Genomic DNA, 16678 nt, shown 5'->3' with positions numbered 1-16678 from the left:
CAAGGGTGCACCCACACCTCATCCTACGCAGATGACATGGCAAACCTCTTCAAGCTTTTGATGATGGGGAAGTCATTTAGATCAGTGCTTTTCCACCCATGGATCGCGACCCAAAAGTGGATAGGAAGAATATACGAAAGGGTCACAAACGACTGGTTTAGATCCTGCGCACATCAAATCATGTCTGTAACAAAGGAGTTGCTTAAAATGAAATAACCCTGCTTACTATTGCAACTAGGAATGCTGTGCAATTCAGAGCCACCTCCCAGTTAGCACCCGGTAAGACCAGTTACCTTGTCATTCAGAGTCCCAGCAGGGGAAATTAATGACCCAGGCTGCTATTTGACTCTTTGACTCTTCATCCACCTTAAGCCAGCCTCTGTTTGCAGGAAGCTGAAACTACTCTACCTGCAGGGTTTTGCTGAGTCTATAGCAGGGTGTCAGATTTTCACGCCACTGGCCATTTTTTAAGCAGTCTGCAGCCATGCACTTGTGCTCGGTCATGGTTAGACATTGTTTACTGTGGCTAGATGAGGCAAAAATTGTCCTGCCTGTCGACAGACTGCATGTTTGGGGAGGGCCGTGACTAAATCTGGATTACTTCTTGTGAATAGGTGCAGAGTCTTAGCAAGAGACCCTGATCTAACTCTGTTCCACTTGTTCCAGATTTTTGGATGAGGAGGTTAATATGTAGCAGGTGAAAAGATGTTAATCGGCAACATGTTAAATTTATGTTGAATAAATATAAATGCTTAGGAGCTGGTTACGGGTTCTTTAGACTAAAGGGTGTTCAAAATGACCTCATTTAAGTCCCTAATTGTGAAAAGATCCTGATTTCCTTCCCTAGCTAGGAGACTCGCTGAGTTTCAGAACAAATAAGATGAGCAGATGAACAGCTATTACACTTCTACGATTTATACTGCTTTATGGCCAACATAACTGGGCTTGCTGCCTCTCCTGTGCAGGGTGGAGAGTGTGTAAAAGACGGGGTTGTTATTTGCATCCAGGACCGGTGTGACATTCATCGCTGGGAGTTGTGCAATGTCACTACAAGCAATGTAGGGTGAAACACATCCAGGAACCGACCTGAGAGTTGAGTGTAAGGTGCTCTCACTGACCCCCCACCCCTCCCCAGAGACTGCTCCCAAACTTCCAGAAGAAGAGGCGGTTTGGGGTTTCATACTGTTATAGCGCAAGTATAATAGTTATTAGTATATAATAGCTATTAGTCTCTTTTTGGGTATACCTATTGATTTTTATGTTTTCTTCTACCTCCCCTTTTCTCCCTATGTAAATAAATTGTATATAGTTAAGTACTGAGTTGTGTCTGAGTGATGGTTTCAAGGCTCCAGGTGTCCTTCTGTAGGGAGACTCTCCACACTGTAGGAAGGAGGGCTCCAAGACAGAGACCTGGCTGCAGCTGGTGGGTAGCTCCACCTCCTGAGTTACACAAGTATTTTCAGCTATTAGGTAGAACTTCCTGGACTTGCTGTACTGATCCCTACAATGCAGCATGGACATAGAAACCATTCCTCCATCTTTTTAAACACACTGAATTTTTCTCTGCTTTTTTGGTCTTCATGGAAAAGCGATTTCTGCTCAGTGCATCCTACAGCTTGTTGCAAGCCATCCTCATCCTCATGCAATATTCTCCAAGAAAGGACAGCATGTCCTTAATCCCTTTAAAGGATGGAAGATGTAGTGGTATGCATAGGAGGATGACCTTTGCTTTCTGCTGGCATATGAGGCTGGCACTGAGGGCACCACCAGGTAAGTCTCTGAAGGTAATGTAGGGGACCAGGAGTTCCCTTCCTCACCATGTGCCCAAGAGGACATTGCTCCTTCTGGTAGATCAGAGGGTGTAATCCTTTCCCGTGCAGTTTCTTATGCAGCCAGTGGGTGCTGAACTGAATGGCATGATGAAGCAAGGCATCGAGATCTGAGGGAGCCAAGAGGGACCCTTGTGATAATGGGTGGATCTTCGCCAAGTACAAGATCTCATTCGTCATGATGCTCCCTGGAGCAGAGGGGAAAGCACAAGTTCAGAAATGGAGATGCAACAGCAAGAACCGTTCACATCAGTGAGTCACAGGCCGGCAAACTAAGCCAGGGGTGCTCAGAAGTGATAAGCCCTTCTCTCCACAGCAATGCCAATGGCCTGGAGCTTCAGTGAGGCAGCCACACAGCACGCCTGGTCTGGATCCACACACACGTGGGCATGGGAGCTGTGACAGCACCAACAGCACTTATTCCTGCAAGTCATAGAGGTGGGCCAGTTGGCCCACATGCGACCAGTGGTTGTGGAGCTCTGGGAGGAAGCTTTCCCCATGGCAGGAACTCAAGAGGAGAGAGGACCATGGCAGGCAGGGAGGGTCTATGGCTGCAGGGCAGAGAGACTCTCCTGCTCCTCTGTCTGACTTTGAGGGATCAGTAGGGTCCACCCCATTAGTCCTTCTGCCCCAGGGTCAACTCTAGTCAATGCGGCCTCTGAACCTGAAGAAGTCTGCTACTTTTGGGGCCTCCAACCCTGTGCCTTTAACCATCCCAGCCTCTCCTGGGCTCGGGCCTCTGTCTCTTCAGCTGACTGCCCCAAACCCAGTCTTGCTCTCTCCCAGCTCACATCTGATCTGCTGCAACCCTACTGGTGTATGGGTCCCTGATCCTGGTTCTCGCCCTGCTCGGACTACAGGTCCCTGGCCCTGGCCCTGCATGCTGTCATCACTTTTTAGCTGTGGCCCTGCTCCTCAGCCTTGGTCCCTATCCCTCACACCTTGGCCCCACTCCTGGGCCAGTTGAAACCTCCACCACTCACACAGTCCTAAACCACCGGTCCTTACCCCCAGCAGTTTGGCTGCTTTAGCAGAGATCCCCCCCTGCTGAGTGGTCAGGAGCTCTTGCCTCCGTGGCCCCAGGGCTGGATTGCCTGCCCAGCTGGAGCCCTGGGCTTATATCCTGCAAGTCCAATCCCTTTGGGCTCAGTGGCCCCCTTGATTCCCCTCTGCCTCACCTGCAGCCAGCTGCTCCTGCCGCCTGCCTTCCCTTAAAGTAGCAAGAGCACCAAGCTCCCTGCTACATCAGCCCAATCTCATTCCTTTTGGTATAGGGTGGGCACATCTGTCCATGGAAAGTGCTATAGACACATGACTACTACATGGCTACTACTAGTCAACTGCAAGCCTCATGTCTCAGAGGGGATATTTAACACACAGAGTCTACACTAATGATATATCTGAGATCCATCTCAGACTGAGTCATAGTGTTTCTCTCTTTGGAGCCCATTTCCCCTCCCCGGTGGAGCATACAGTATACCCAGACCCCAGAAATATCTCCAGTCCAGAAGGGTGTAGCAGACAGACACGAGCCTGCAACGGGTTTGCAAAGCCTGCGCCTGATGGATCTCAGCAGACAGGATGTCAATGGTGGGTTTGGCAGTCAGTGAGGGGTGCCAGTGTATTCGGCAGTTGTAGAAGATGAGGAAGCCCCCTTCTCAAAGTGCAGAAACAGCCTTAAAAGGAACAGAATGGAAATTAGAGAAAATACCCTGACTTTGCCTATTCAGGGAAGGCACAGCCAAGACAAACAGACTCTGGAGATGACATGGGGAAGATCTGGCAAGGTTTGGACTGGCCGTGCAAAGAGGGAGATGCCAGAATGTGCAACAAGCCACAGGGGGAGATGAGAAGGATGATCTTGTAGAGCAGGAGCCGATGGTCTTCCAGGCAAAGACGCTGCCTTGCAGGATGGTGTTAGGGTGCAGCTGGGCCAGGCTGCCTGAACACTTAGCTTGACCTCTTCTATCCTATTTAGTTTTCTGTGTAGCCCTCAGGGTGGGGAGGAAACATTTCCAGTGTAGCCAGGAATACAGGCTACCAACAGACTGAACGGGGCAACCTCCCACCCACATCCAGCTCGCTGGGCCTCAGCTCTATGCAGCCAATTAAGACATTGCTGATCTATTAGGTAGAACTTCCTGGACTTGCTGTACTGATCCCTACAATGCAGCATGGACATAGAAACCATTCCCCCATCTTTTTAAACACGCTGAATTTTTCTCTGCTTTTTTGATCTTCATGGAAAAGAGATTGCTGATTCTCTTTCTTTACTCAAGGACAAGTCACAAATTGACTGCATTAACATCGACAGAAACAGCAAGTTTCAGACAGCCAGTGCTGTGCTGAGGTGCCCCCCTGAAAACAAGCAGACAGCAAAATGCCCTCTGCTTCGGGATACACCCCTCTTCCTGCCCTACCCCTCACCCCCTCACACTCCAAGGTTAGTAGACAATATGTGAATGAAAGCGCCCACAGTTGGGTTTTTTTTCCAGCCGCAAATTTCATCAGTTCAGCCCTGGAAAACATGAATCAAGTCCTACAAAAAAAATACAGCTGTTTACAAGTCAGATCCTGCTCAACATGTCCTGCCATGTAATAAAGCAGGCTTGCTACATTCACCTGATGCTAACATAGACACCCAGGTAAGGGTCATTCATTATTAAGGCAGAGACCCACCCTGCCCCACTTTTGCCGAGGTCAGTAGACCAGCATTTCTCAACCCATAGATTGTGACCCAAAGCTGGGTTGCAAGAATATATGAAAGGGTTGTGAGCAAACTTTAAAAATGGATTCTTCTTTAAAGGAGAAAAACATGGGAACCTGTGGCTTTCCCCTTGCAGGCTGTCATAGCTCCAGCCTCCAAGGGGCTTCCCCTCCCTTTTGTGCAGTAGCAAGGAGGTGTGGAGGAGAGGACGCCCCTTCTTCCTGAGCAGTCAGGTGGGGAGAGACATCACACACACCACTGTTGTGCCAACAGCTTCCAGCACACTGCTCAGAGCTGGTTTGTCACTGCATGTTGGCGGCTCTCTGTAAGAGCCTCTAAGGATGATGTGGCCTTGGAAGTTGAGCCTATCTTTAGAGGCTCAACTTCCAGGAGGGAGTTAAATTTGTTCAGAGTGCCAACCATTTGGAAAGCAAAGCACATGGACAGTCTTGCTGCACCTGAACCTTTTCAGGAGCTCAGTCTTACAAGTACAGGTGGAGCCAGACAGAGAGCCACCTGCGAGTGCCCAGGGGTCACCACTCAGAAGTGCATTTCTGTTTTTCCTTGTAGCCAGGGTAGGTAGCCCTTCAGCCTGTCTATAGCCAAGTTAATCTTTTGCTGCCGTGCCTTATGGTAACACTCTCCGTGTTGGCCAGGCCAGCGCTCCAGCATAAGCGAGGAGCAGGGTCTGTGGCTGAGCTGACATGCACAGACAAGGCTGCCTTTCAGCGCGTCTCACCTGGGAGTCCCGGAGCTCCAGTCCTTGCAGCTCATTCAGGCTAATCGGTCGGCTGCTTCCTCCTGCCTGGGCCAGCACCTGCCCCGCAAAAGGCAAGGTCAGGAACTGGAACTTCCTCACGGACGGGACGGGCCTTCTGGCATCTCGGGTGCTGTCAAGGGAGCAGCAGGGGCACCGCTGAGATGTCTTGAGTCAGTCACTCGCCTACAGAAGGACATACAGAAGGCGATGCTCCCCATCTCCACGCAGCCCCTAAATCATGTGCACACAGGGTTCAAATTACACTTGGACTCATGGAGAGGTCTGCAAAAAAATAAAAAAATGAAACGGCTGCCCATCACAATACCCTAATAAAATTGGAGACCCCCCAATTTATGATTTTCAAATCTGACAGAGGGGCTTCCATCTTTTATGAGGGTGGGAGGCTCAGCCCCCCCGGAGCTCCCACATAATTCGAACCGCACATGCACAGTCTGCTGGCTACAGCCGCCCACACAGACTGTGCACTGGCTTGTCTGTTTTGGATCAGACTGCTTTCATTTATGCCAACATCTCAGCTGGATCATCTGAACCATAGGTGCCGACTTTAATTTTTGTCGGGGGGATCTAAGATGATGCTCCCATCACCTCCGGCGGCAGAGCTGAGTGAAGCCTGTGGAGGGGTGGGGTTGGATGCAGGCTGTCTGCTGTGGACTCGGGGGTCCCCACCCTGCTGCCCTCCCCTGGGAGTCCCATGCCGGCCATGCCACCATGGCAAGGTACCCCCTGCCTGCCTGCCTGGCAGCAGCGAGGGCACAACACAGCACCAGTGCCCCTGCTGCTGCCAGGTGGGTAGGGGGCACCTACCTCACCATGGCAGTGCAGCCAGTGCAGGGCTCCTGGGGGAACGGCAGCAGGGCACAGAGATCCAAGTCCACAGGAGACAGCCCACATCCATCCCCGTCCTATGCACAAATCTAGGGGCACATGCCCCCCCATGCTTCTCTCCCTGGGAGTCCACGCAGCAGCATGGAGCTGGTCCCTGGATGATCCACCGTTGGCTCTGTCCCACTCTCCACCCTGGGCCTCAAGCAACACCCTGACTGGGCAGCTCCCCCGGACCCAGGCCCAGCCCCTGCCCCTGCCTCCCTCCTTCACCATGGGGGCCTCCATCTGCTCCCCATAGACTTACCTGCAGGCAGCTGGGGGAGCTGCTGCCCACTGCTGCCTGGGGCTGTATTCCTGGCCATTCGTTTCCCATGTATTTCCAGGGTGAACAAAAAACCCAGATCCCTGCACAATACTGGGAATCCAGGACAAATGCTGTCCCGGAGTCACGCAGCCCAGGAGCAGGACTTGATGTTCCTGTTTTGGGCCTGTCCCACCCAAAAGGGATCCTCCATGTCCCCAGTGCCTATGATCTGAATGGATAGCAATTATATCGGGGTAGAGGTGCGCATTATTGGCAATGATTGCTACACTTGGGAAGTTGCACTGCTTTAGTTCCACCAGTTTCAAACCAGAGGAGTTGAAACAGTGCAAACTTGGGGAGCAGACATGCCCACAGGCAGCTCCAAGTCGCAGAGGAGGTGGGCAAGAGTCCTCCAAGCTGCCTGGATTTCTGGTCTGACTCCTAGGGGCTTCTAGGGATCTTGGAAAAAATGCCAAGTCCTCTGTTTATTATGGATCCAGTGCTGGGGAGGCTGAAATCTCAGGGCACTGAGAACACACTTGTGTCCCAAACCTGGTACACTGGAGCTCTGCCGACCCAGCCTGAACCTCCACATTGCTTGATTTAATCAGCACTGCACAGAGCGGGTGCTTAGGAACACTTTCTAGTCACCATCCCAACACACACATGCACATGTACATGTATGTATATATACATTCACGTGCACACTGCCAGGTCCTCAGCTGCTGTGTACTGGCACAGCTCCTTTGACAACATGGCCCACCACATATGCATGGAAGTGAAGGTAAAGATTAGAGAGAAGCTATTCTTCCCTACTACTCTTGATCTTCCTGCAACAGCTTCCTACCATTAGTCCCTGTCATTAGCCCTCTTGTCCATGGGTGACTGGTGCCTTGTTATTCACCTATGTCCTCACTTCCATTCCTATTTTCTTTTACTTGTCCCAAGGAATCATTTGGTGTGTCCTCAGTGGCCTCCCTTATTAAGGGAAGCTTGTAGTTATTTTGTGACGGGCCCATGACCAGACAGCACATCAAATAGGCCTGTGACACACAGTGGCTGAAAGTAGATTGCGAAAGGGAGTGTGAATTGGGTATGACCAGAGGTTTTCCAGTTTCTCACTTGCAGATTCAAGCAGATTCTAGCATTTAAGGTCTAGGAAGCTCTGATTCAGAGGCTGTCCCTCTAACCACCATGCTGATGCCCCTTTCCTCCAAGAATCTGTCCAGTCCCTTCTTGTGTGACACGCTGGCTGCTAGGCTGTGGCTGCCCTCCCCATGCCAGCATGCCAGCATCATAGGGACCAACAAGTTTCATACCACAGCTGGAGTCTGCCTTTTTTTTTCTTCTTTCCTCCACAGTCCTGCTGCTCTGTAGTGCATACGGCTGTTCCTACTTCACCGATGGAGCTCAGACCTTTGGCTGTAAGAGATGCCTATTCAATCCAGGTCCTCGGAGCTTATACCTTGCACTTCAGAGCAACTTGTGTAGCAACAATTTGTCCCAGGGGAATCCTCAGGAGAGACAATGCTCCCTAAGGGGAGAAGGCAGGGGACCCACCAGGCACAGCCAGCAATCAGCTGGCAAAAACATGATCCCTGGGGTGGGGGCACCCTGGATGGTTTCCAGTACAGGTGACAGCACCCCCTGCCCCCTGCCTTTGGCCAGTGCATGGCCAGGCTCCTAGCCCCCACCATCAAATGACCAATGTCTGTTAATTTTGATGACGCTGTAACTTTACACGCTTTGTGCTTGACTCCATTGGCCAGTAGATTTTTACATGGAAACTCAAGTTGACATTATGTTGCTTGAGATTTTGACTCCCCGTTCCCATAAAAAAAGTGCATGACATGGGACTTGTGTTCTTCCATCTCCTCTTTTGCCCTGTATGCATGTTCTTATTCCCTCTTGCTCAACAGCTGGAGAGTGCAGGGGTGTTTCCAACTAGCTACAGAAACTCCGCGCCTCCTAGGGCACGGACACAGCCTAAGAGACACAAGCTCTGGCTGACTCCAGATGGTTTGCCTAATACACTGAGATGAGTGGATATGTACAGCCCACCTTTCTCCTAAAGGACTGTGCAGAAATGTTAGCCTTAACCCTTCCAGATTTTAGCATAAATAGCTTGGGTTTAATTTTTAAGGTGCTGTGATCTTAAAATGCTCCTGTCTTGTCTTGTCATTCTGGTTTTGAAAGGGCCACAATGGCAGGAGGTGTCAGCAGTGCGTACAGACAGCACTTGCAGTGTTGACTTTTTCCCCACCCACTCTTGTTCAGGGAGTGAGGGGAACCAGGTAGGTTCAGTAGCGATTTCTGGCCCCATCCCATGTCTAGTCTGAACATAGCCATGTTGGAACAAGACCACTTACCTGTCACTGCCAGCAGGTGGTAGCCTTCACCAACCTCAGTCTCATCGGGAGTGCGTTCACGTAGGAACGGGAGACACCTGGGATGGACCTTTCCTCCACAGCCCTGCTGCTCTGCAGAGCACATAGCTTTTCCTGTTTCACTGATGGAGCTCAAACCTTTGGCTGTAGGATATGCGCATTCAATCCAGGTTTTCTGAGCTTGCACCCTACATTTCAGAGCTACTAGTGTGGCAACAGTAGCTCCCAGCTGACACCACCAAACGCCAACTGTCTTCTAATTTTGATCATGCTGTACCTTTAAGTGCTTTCTGTAAAGTGCAATCAGAAGTTCCCTTTAATCCCTTGTATTAGCGCCCCTAGTGCCCTTCGCTCCACCATAAGGCTTTTACATTGGTGGCTCACTTTCCTCAGCAGCATCTTAAAGCAGAGAACCATGTGCTCTAAATATTGCCATCTGGGCTAAGTACAGACAGGAAAAAACCCTGAGGATGAATCAATTCAATCTTCACAGGTTAATCTAAACTGCGGTGATTGAACCAATAAGCAAGTGCACAGACATTCACTTTTGAGCCACATCCCTGCAGTGGCCCAGGCCAGAAGCCAGTGGGTGCTAGAGCATGCCTCCCTACTCTGCAGTAGCAGATAGCTTGGGCTAAGGCTAGCCTGCCCACCCTGCAAGAGGGGCTTGCAGGAGATATGCAAAGCATCCTGGGATGCTGGAGGACTGTGCGTTAACTTGTATCTGGAGGAGATCTGGGACAGAAGTTCAATAAACTGATTTAACCTAAATCAATTAAGTCTGACAGTACATCCATACAGGTTTATTTTAAAATGGTTTTGGCCATCTTGAAAGTGGTTTATATGCACTGAAATTCAATTGCATTACAGTTTCCAATCACTTATACTAGTTTGTGTGTCATATTTCTCCCTAGCTCTTCTGTCAAGGCCTAAACTGAGCTACATCTTGCTTTCCTTTAAAGGCTATTGAAAAATATTGCTGCCACCACAAACAGCATATTCCCTCTTTTTATACCTGTTCTGATTCACTAAAGTGAATGTTGACTGGTGCTTTGAGCCAGCAAAAGTGATCATCTGCTGTGGTAGCAAGAGCAAGGGCACTGAAGACTGGCTTTTACAGGCTATGGCAAGACAATTATGTTCACGATCATTAAACAGTGAATAGTTGAAGGCTGCTGACTTTGTAAAACCTACTACAACACAAAAGCCCCAGCAATGATGTCTAGGAGTATATTTATTTCCAACTAAGCTATCATTAAAGCAGACATTCTCTAACTCTGTACAGCCTCCTATCTTACCAAAATTAATTGATTTACTTGCAAAGAAGGTGCCATTGTATTCATTTGGGCTGTAGAGAGGTACTTAGCCATGTTAGGGCATGTATACACATAACGATGATGCCATATACACATGAGGAAAATCCCCCTTTGTGTAGCTTAATGGTATCATACTTTACAGGTATGCGAGTGTGGTTGGGCCTCTTTTTTACAGCACGACCAGTGCCACGTTCCCTCTTAGGGAGTAGGCTGCATTCTCAGGATGCTCGCCCACAATGACTTAATGGTATTAATGTAAAATTCAATCCCAGAGAAGAAAATAGGATCTGCCATCATGGCTCTCTTCCTATTAGTCCAAAATAATCAGCTATGGCCCTGAGTGAGGTCTCACAGACCTATAACGGGGGCTCCTCCAGCCCCTACACCTCTACCACAGTCTTCCAGGTTGATTAAGGACTGCTGTTAAGGCTTCACAGACAGGTGCTAAACACAGTACCTTCCTGGTTGACTTCCAGGAATTCACCGCAGTCTGTCAGTCACAAAAATAAAGAAATATGGGCAGATGTGCCCCTCACCCCTGCCACCACCGATCTCTGGTGTAGAATTCCCCCTTTCGCCACTTCCTGTGTCCTTTTAGGTTCTCCTCCAAATACTCCCAGCCTATCAGCATTGGCTTCTGGTCTCCAGCTGCAGCTTGTCTGTCCTGTATTAAGGCAAAGCACCTGGGATGAGCTGGAATCAGGTGTTTCTTCCCCTGAGAGCATAAACTGCTCAGGATGTCCTGACCCAGCTTTAGTGGTCCTGAATAGGGATTTTCCCTCTGGGGAACTCTGTTTCACAAGGGGACTCTTTAAGGGGCTGGACCGTAGCTGTGCCCCAAGTGTCCCTGCCACCTGCCACTTCACTTTTGGGCTGCTCGCACCTCAGCCTGGGGGAACTCCTGAGCTAAGGGGCTTATCCCCCTCATGCTTGCAGACCTACCTTGGGGCTTCCTGGATAAGCTGTATTGGGACCGGCTCTCCAGCTGCCCAATGCCAGCTGCTACTGGTGCTCATCCCATTGCTATCAAGGCAGCTCACCTCCCAGACTCTGAGGGAAAGGGGGCAAGGAGAGATTTCCTCCCCGCACTTCCACTTCTCTCCTACAGTGAGGTTTGGGTGTCTCAAATTGTTCCACATCATGACAAACTAAACCGCATCCTGGTGTACTTTAGTTTGACACACAACAATTGCACCATTGCAGCCAGTAAGCTGGCATGCATATATAGCAATTCAATGAATTATGTGTATTGAGACCCTTTGTCCACTGGGTGTTGCTACAATTTTTACATAGTTGCAGCTAATTTGCAGGTATTTGTAGGTAATGAATGTTTTAGCACACCAGGTGTAGCAGCAGGGCCCAACATGGATCAATCTTCTGCTGACCTCTTTTTCTTAGTTCATTAAAGAAATATTTCAAACAAAGTGTTTTGTATTAGTTGTCACCGATTTCACTGTACTGACGGCAAGGGTGTGTTGTGGGGGGTGAAGATCAGGGTGGTTGAACTATGCTAGGCATCCAGGAGCACAGGAGCACAGTGGCATTCGGTACAATAGCATTATTAATGTCTCCAAGTCCATCTACAAGCCCCCTCTTTTTACATGAGACACCACCAGCAGTATAACAGTGTGGGTGCTCAACAAAACGCTTAGACACCTGAACCCCAAATTTAGGGTTGGGTGGCTACTGCAGCTGTCAGGTCTCTGCTCCCCATGTCTCCATAGGTCCCGTTATCATTACTGCATCTGGGTGCAAGAACGCAAGAGTAAAATCCCACTCCCAGTTTTGTCGGTTTTCCACCACTCCCTTTTTATATGAGTTTCCCTCAGCAGTAAAAAGTTGTGGGCACTCAACACTTACACGCCCGAACCTGAATTCAGGGTGGGGTGCCTACTGTGGGTGTCAGGTTCCCACACCTCATGTCTTCATAGGTCGTATTACCACAGCTGCTGAGAGAGGGGTTGCTATGCCAGATGCTTTCTGAACATGGATGGGAGTATGGGACCTTTTCGTGCAAAAATGTCTTGACTTGTAAGTTATGCATATCTATACAGGTGTGAGCTGTTCCTTAGCACCGACACTCACACCACCTGCCCAAGAGAGCATTCCTAACACAACACCGCTGAAATCCACAGTCTGACCCAAATTGTCCCCCAGATTGACCTGTTGTACAAAATGTTAAATGATAATGGCTCACTGCCAGTAACACTAGAAACTCACTGTCTGCAATGTAGCTTGATCGGCCACAAGTGTCGCTGATCTGCACATATCAGTGGTCTGTGAGCTATAGGTGCCCTCTGCTATTATTTAATACTAAGAAGTCAGTGGAGTGGAGTGGATTGCTATGCAGCGTCCCCTTCAGTATTTAACTTTGAATAGCGCATGGAACAATTTATAATATTTTTAGCAGGCACGTGTACACACTGACAGAAACAATTAAAGCTCACTGTGTCAATTTAGGGGACATAGGATGATACACGGAGGAATAAACCCCCGTCACGTGTACAAGCATCCTTAGTCTGAAGTCAGGCAGAAGGCAGGGCAGTACATCAATCGAACTAAGTGGTTCAGAAAGGCATAAAATTCTGCAGGTAACATCATTTAGTCATGAAAACATGAAGAAGTTGCTCCCACACTTCGGAAATGCTAAAAGGCAGCATGTGAGATGCATTGCTTGCGAGGTGGTCTCCTTGGGTGTAGTAGGGCTAAAGTGTTGAAAGAGCCCCCCGTGCCTGAAAGCTTGTCCAACAGCTCTGCCAGCTGCACAGCTGGCCCAATAAGACATGTGCCTTGTGGGGCATTTGCATTTTGAGGGGGCAGGGAGGGACTTTCCCCATAGGCTACAACAGCCGAGGCTGCTCTAGAGTAGTTTGCTGCAGTCTATCTAACCACTGAAGAAGCTGGTGAAGGACATGGTTGAGACAGAGCAGCATCCTCTTCCCTCCTCACCCCTGACCCAGTCTGCTCACTAGTGCCCACCAGCATGCCCACTTCACCTTGCAGAAGGCTGCTTGCATTGGGAGGCACAGATGTGTCAGAAGGCGCCCAGTAGCCAGATGCTGAAGGATGCGCTTTTGCTCCACCCAGCCTGAGTGGAAAGGATGGTCCAAGTGTTGGGGCCCTGACACGTGGGAGCAGAGGTGGGGTCAATTCCTTCCTGCATTGCAGGGCTCTGACTTATGGCACTGGCTCATGACAAACGTATTTGCTACTCCAGCCCAGGAGTGTGTAATCACTGGCACACTTCCATGGCCAGGTGCCTTTACTGAGCTAGGCAGAGGAGGAGGGTCTTAAGGAAGGTATCTCCAGAATCAAACTGAGCAGGAAATCATTTCAAAGAGCCAGGCTGTTGTCCCTGCGTGACCTGGTAAGGTCCAGGCCAACTAGGCGGGCTGCTCCCTGTTTTAAGAATCCCGCCCAGGGCCTCCCGGTGCTCAGAGCCCCTTGGGAGCTGCGGGATGTGGCAGGGCGCAGGCAGCTTTGCACGTACCCCTGCAGACACTTTGGCAGGTTACAGGGAAAAGCTCCAGCTGAGCAGTGGCTTAGAGCAGGCAGCAGCAGCGCCTGTAAAGCAGCGAGGAGTTAAATGAACAGAGCCTGGTCCAAGGCAGGCTGCTGGCACCGATTGATGCTGCTGGCTTTCCAATGCCACAGCCATCCTAGGATTCACAGGCTGGATCTGGCCTGTAGATGGTCAACCCCTGGTTCAGAGAAGCAAGCCGGGGATCTGCAGAAGTTGCCCCCTCCCTCAGTCTTCACCCAATGGGCAGGCAACCACCCACGAGGCCTGCTCTACAATGAAGAGCAGCAGGGCGCCACCCTCCCTCCCCTGCACAAGGCCACAGCCCAAGAGACTGGAGCAACCATTACTGGCAGCACTTTTCCATCTGTAGGTAATGAAGGCACCTCTCGCTAGTGGTTAAAGTGATTAAAAAAGCGTAGATGAGGAGGAGGCAGGATTTCAAAACAACACAAAATACCAGAGCAGTTTATGATGCATACTAGGATTGTCTGCCAACTCATGCCAGGACTATGGTGTCCCAGCTAAAGAACAAGCTTTGTGGTTTAAAGTCATCGTCCTTGTTCTCATACGGTTCTGCCCACACCCCGCTCCTCCGCAAACACATTTCTAGCAACAAGACTAGGAGGTTTTAACAGATCTCCCGCGCTAAAGAGACCCGAGTTGTGTGCAAAGCAGCCAGATCACTGCAACCTGCTCCTGCAGCCACTGCCATAGACACACTGAACCCTCTTTCCCCTCTCCACGACCAATGCCAAATGTGAAGCGCTGTCATCTTACAGGAGGGATACGAGGCTCCATGGCCTGCGGGAAGTGTGCCCTGGAGCCATGTCAGGAAGAGACGGGGACTGCTTAATAAACATCTTGGTGGGAGGAGGTCTGGAGGTGGGCGGTGGCAGCTGTCCTGGGCTATTTGTTGACAAGCCAGAGATGCTCATCACCTGCAGCTCCATGAGTTGGAGTTTGGGCTCCATGCACCACCTTAAACTGGCCATCTCACGGCCACCCCCCGCACCTCCAGAGTCGAAATCCTCCAGCTACGGCAACAAGTGCTTTAGGAGAAGTTAGAAACAGGGCAAGCAATGGACTAAAAGCTGTGAGCAGTTTTACAGCTAGGAGGGGCCTTTTCCATCTCTTTGCAGAGCCGGCCCACTTCAGAAAGTACTGCGTCACTGCGTGTCCCTTCTCCCAGGAAGCAAGATTAGCTGGTAAAACCCAGGCACAAGGTTGTGGAAGTTTCTGTGCAGTGTGCGGCAGACATGCACATACAGGTCAGGATTTGCCAATACCCATTTGGGAATTCAGGCCTCTAAAGAGTTGCAGCACGCAGAGCATGCTGGAGACACGGGTTCCCAGGCAAAGCCCCTGTCACTGATGCTCTTTCATCAGAGATGGAAGAAACCCATGAGGCCATCTCGTCCCGATGCCCTTCAGTTGATCATGCCAGCATTGCTCTTGCAAACGATGCAGCAACACACAAGTCGTCTCACGTTCCGAGAGTCCTCTGGTACGATTATCGGTGGCTCCAACCTCAGGACTTGACCTACGGGAAGTCACTCATTTAAGCTCACGCTGCCAGGAGCGCAGACCCCATTGCATGATGAACAGGCACCCGCACTCCCAGCTGACGATGAAGGGAGAGGAGAGGGATTTTGCTCATCCAAAAGGTGAAAAATCCTAACCAGGCCTGTGGGAAGTGAAAATAATGTTCATCTGAGTGTTGTTAGGGGGCTTTGACCAGTTCCAGTACAAGAGAGGGGATTGGGAGTGCCAAGTGCTGGCGGAGTACCTGTGCCACGTGCTGGCAGAGCCTCCAAAACTCACGTTCTCTTTTCCTGCCCCAAGCTGAGTTTCTATAAAGAGGTGGAAACCAGTGTGGTCTCTTTTCTAACGCAGGTGTGGATGTTGCTGTCCATGCAAAGCTCTCACACGGGGCTAGCAGGTCTGCCCCAGAGGCCTGGGGGAAGCCATGTCCCTACAGTTCAGAAACAGGAGTGAATGGCATAGGGAATGGGGCTGGGGGTGTCCAGGACTCCCCCACGGGGTGCTTCCTCAGGATAACTGCAGATCGGTCTGGTCTCCGAGAGTGCCTGAAGCCAGCCCCGGTGTGTCTTGTAGAGCAGGGATGGGAGCCGTGGTGGGGAGTCGTCCTTGCCGCTCTCCAGTTCTCAGTGGCCCCCGCTCCACGAGCTGGCATCCAGTCCCCGTCCTGGGAGCAGGACTTGACTTCTTGCTGGGGAGAACAAGTGCAGCCCAGACCTCCCAGCAGCAGACACGCAGCTCTGCTCCAATGAAGCCATTTCTAGGGGAAAGGCCGCCCAGCCAGGCGCTCCCTCGTCCTGTTCCCCCTCCTCACAGCCATGGGGAGCAGTTCTTCTGCCCCCAGTCCAGAGCTGCCCCAGATGTTGCTCTGCTCTCCTCTTTCCATCTCTTATGAGCCCCGAAGCTGCTCTGCTGCCCTCTACCCCCAGCACGATTCCTTCGGACACCCCCGGCTTGTCCGTGGGCTCTCTGCCCCCGCGTGTCCCCCGCGTATGATCTCCGACTGTTGAAGTGTCAGTGACCCTGTTCAGTTCCCTGTAGAGGGACGTGGCTTCTGTCATGTAGGCCAGAAACTCTGGCTTCAGTGTCACGCTGCACCTTCTTGCCCCACGCACCAGCTTTATGGGCAAACTGAGGCCTGAAACATTATTACAACATGAACACCATTAACACAGCAATATTTGGATGCTTTACTTTCTGGGGTGATCTGACCCCAGCTGAATTCCTGCCCTTTGGGCAGAGGGCTGGACCCAATGGTCTCGTGAAGTCCCGTCCAGTCCTAACGTCTATGAAATCTATGAAATCAATGACATGATGTGTTTCATAGCATCGCCCACGGCAATTCATGTTCATGTTCGCCAGGGCAGAACTGACCTAATTTGGGGCTGGAAAAGGAATTTGTGGCACTTTCATTCATGTATTGTCTCCTGACTGTGGCAAAGGAGGCAGCGGGTAGATGCAGGGAGC

At 50.7% G+C, this 16678-nt stretch overlaps 1 protein-coding gene across 1 annotated transcript; it reads right to left on the bottom strand.

The window, feature by feature from the left end:
- Window positions 1-1682: 1682 nt before the first annotated feature.
- Window positions 1683-8939, bottom strand: LOC112551923 (endonuclease 8-like 2). Its single transcript, XM_025215704.1, has 3 exons — window positions 8816-8939; window positions 3310-3483; window positions 1683-2017 (listed from the first exon to the last, which is right to left on the bottom strand). The coding sequence occupies exons 1-3, from the start codon at window positions 8937-8939 to the stop codon at window positions 1683-1685; spliced, it is 633 nt and encodes a 210-aa protein (XP_025071489.1).
- Between the last annotated feature and the right edge of the window lie 7739 nt (window positions 8940-16678).

The sequence above is a fragment of the Alligator sinensis genome, unplaced genomic scaffold, assembly GCF_000455745.1.
Source record: "Alligator sinensis unplaced genomic scaffold, ASM45574v1 scaffold687_1, whole genome shotgun sequence".
Classification (NCBI taxonomy): domain Eukaryota; kingdom Metazoa; phylum Chordata; order Crocodylia; family Alligatoridae; genus Alligator; species Alligator sinensis.
Note: the sequence above shows the minus strand (reverse complement) of the source record. Positions and strands in the feature narration are given on the sequence as shown.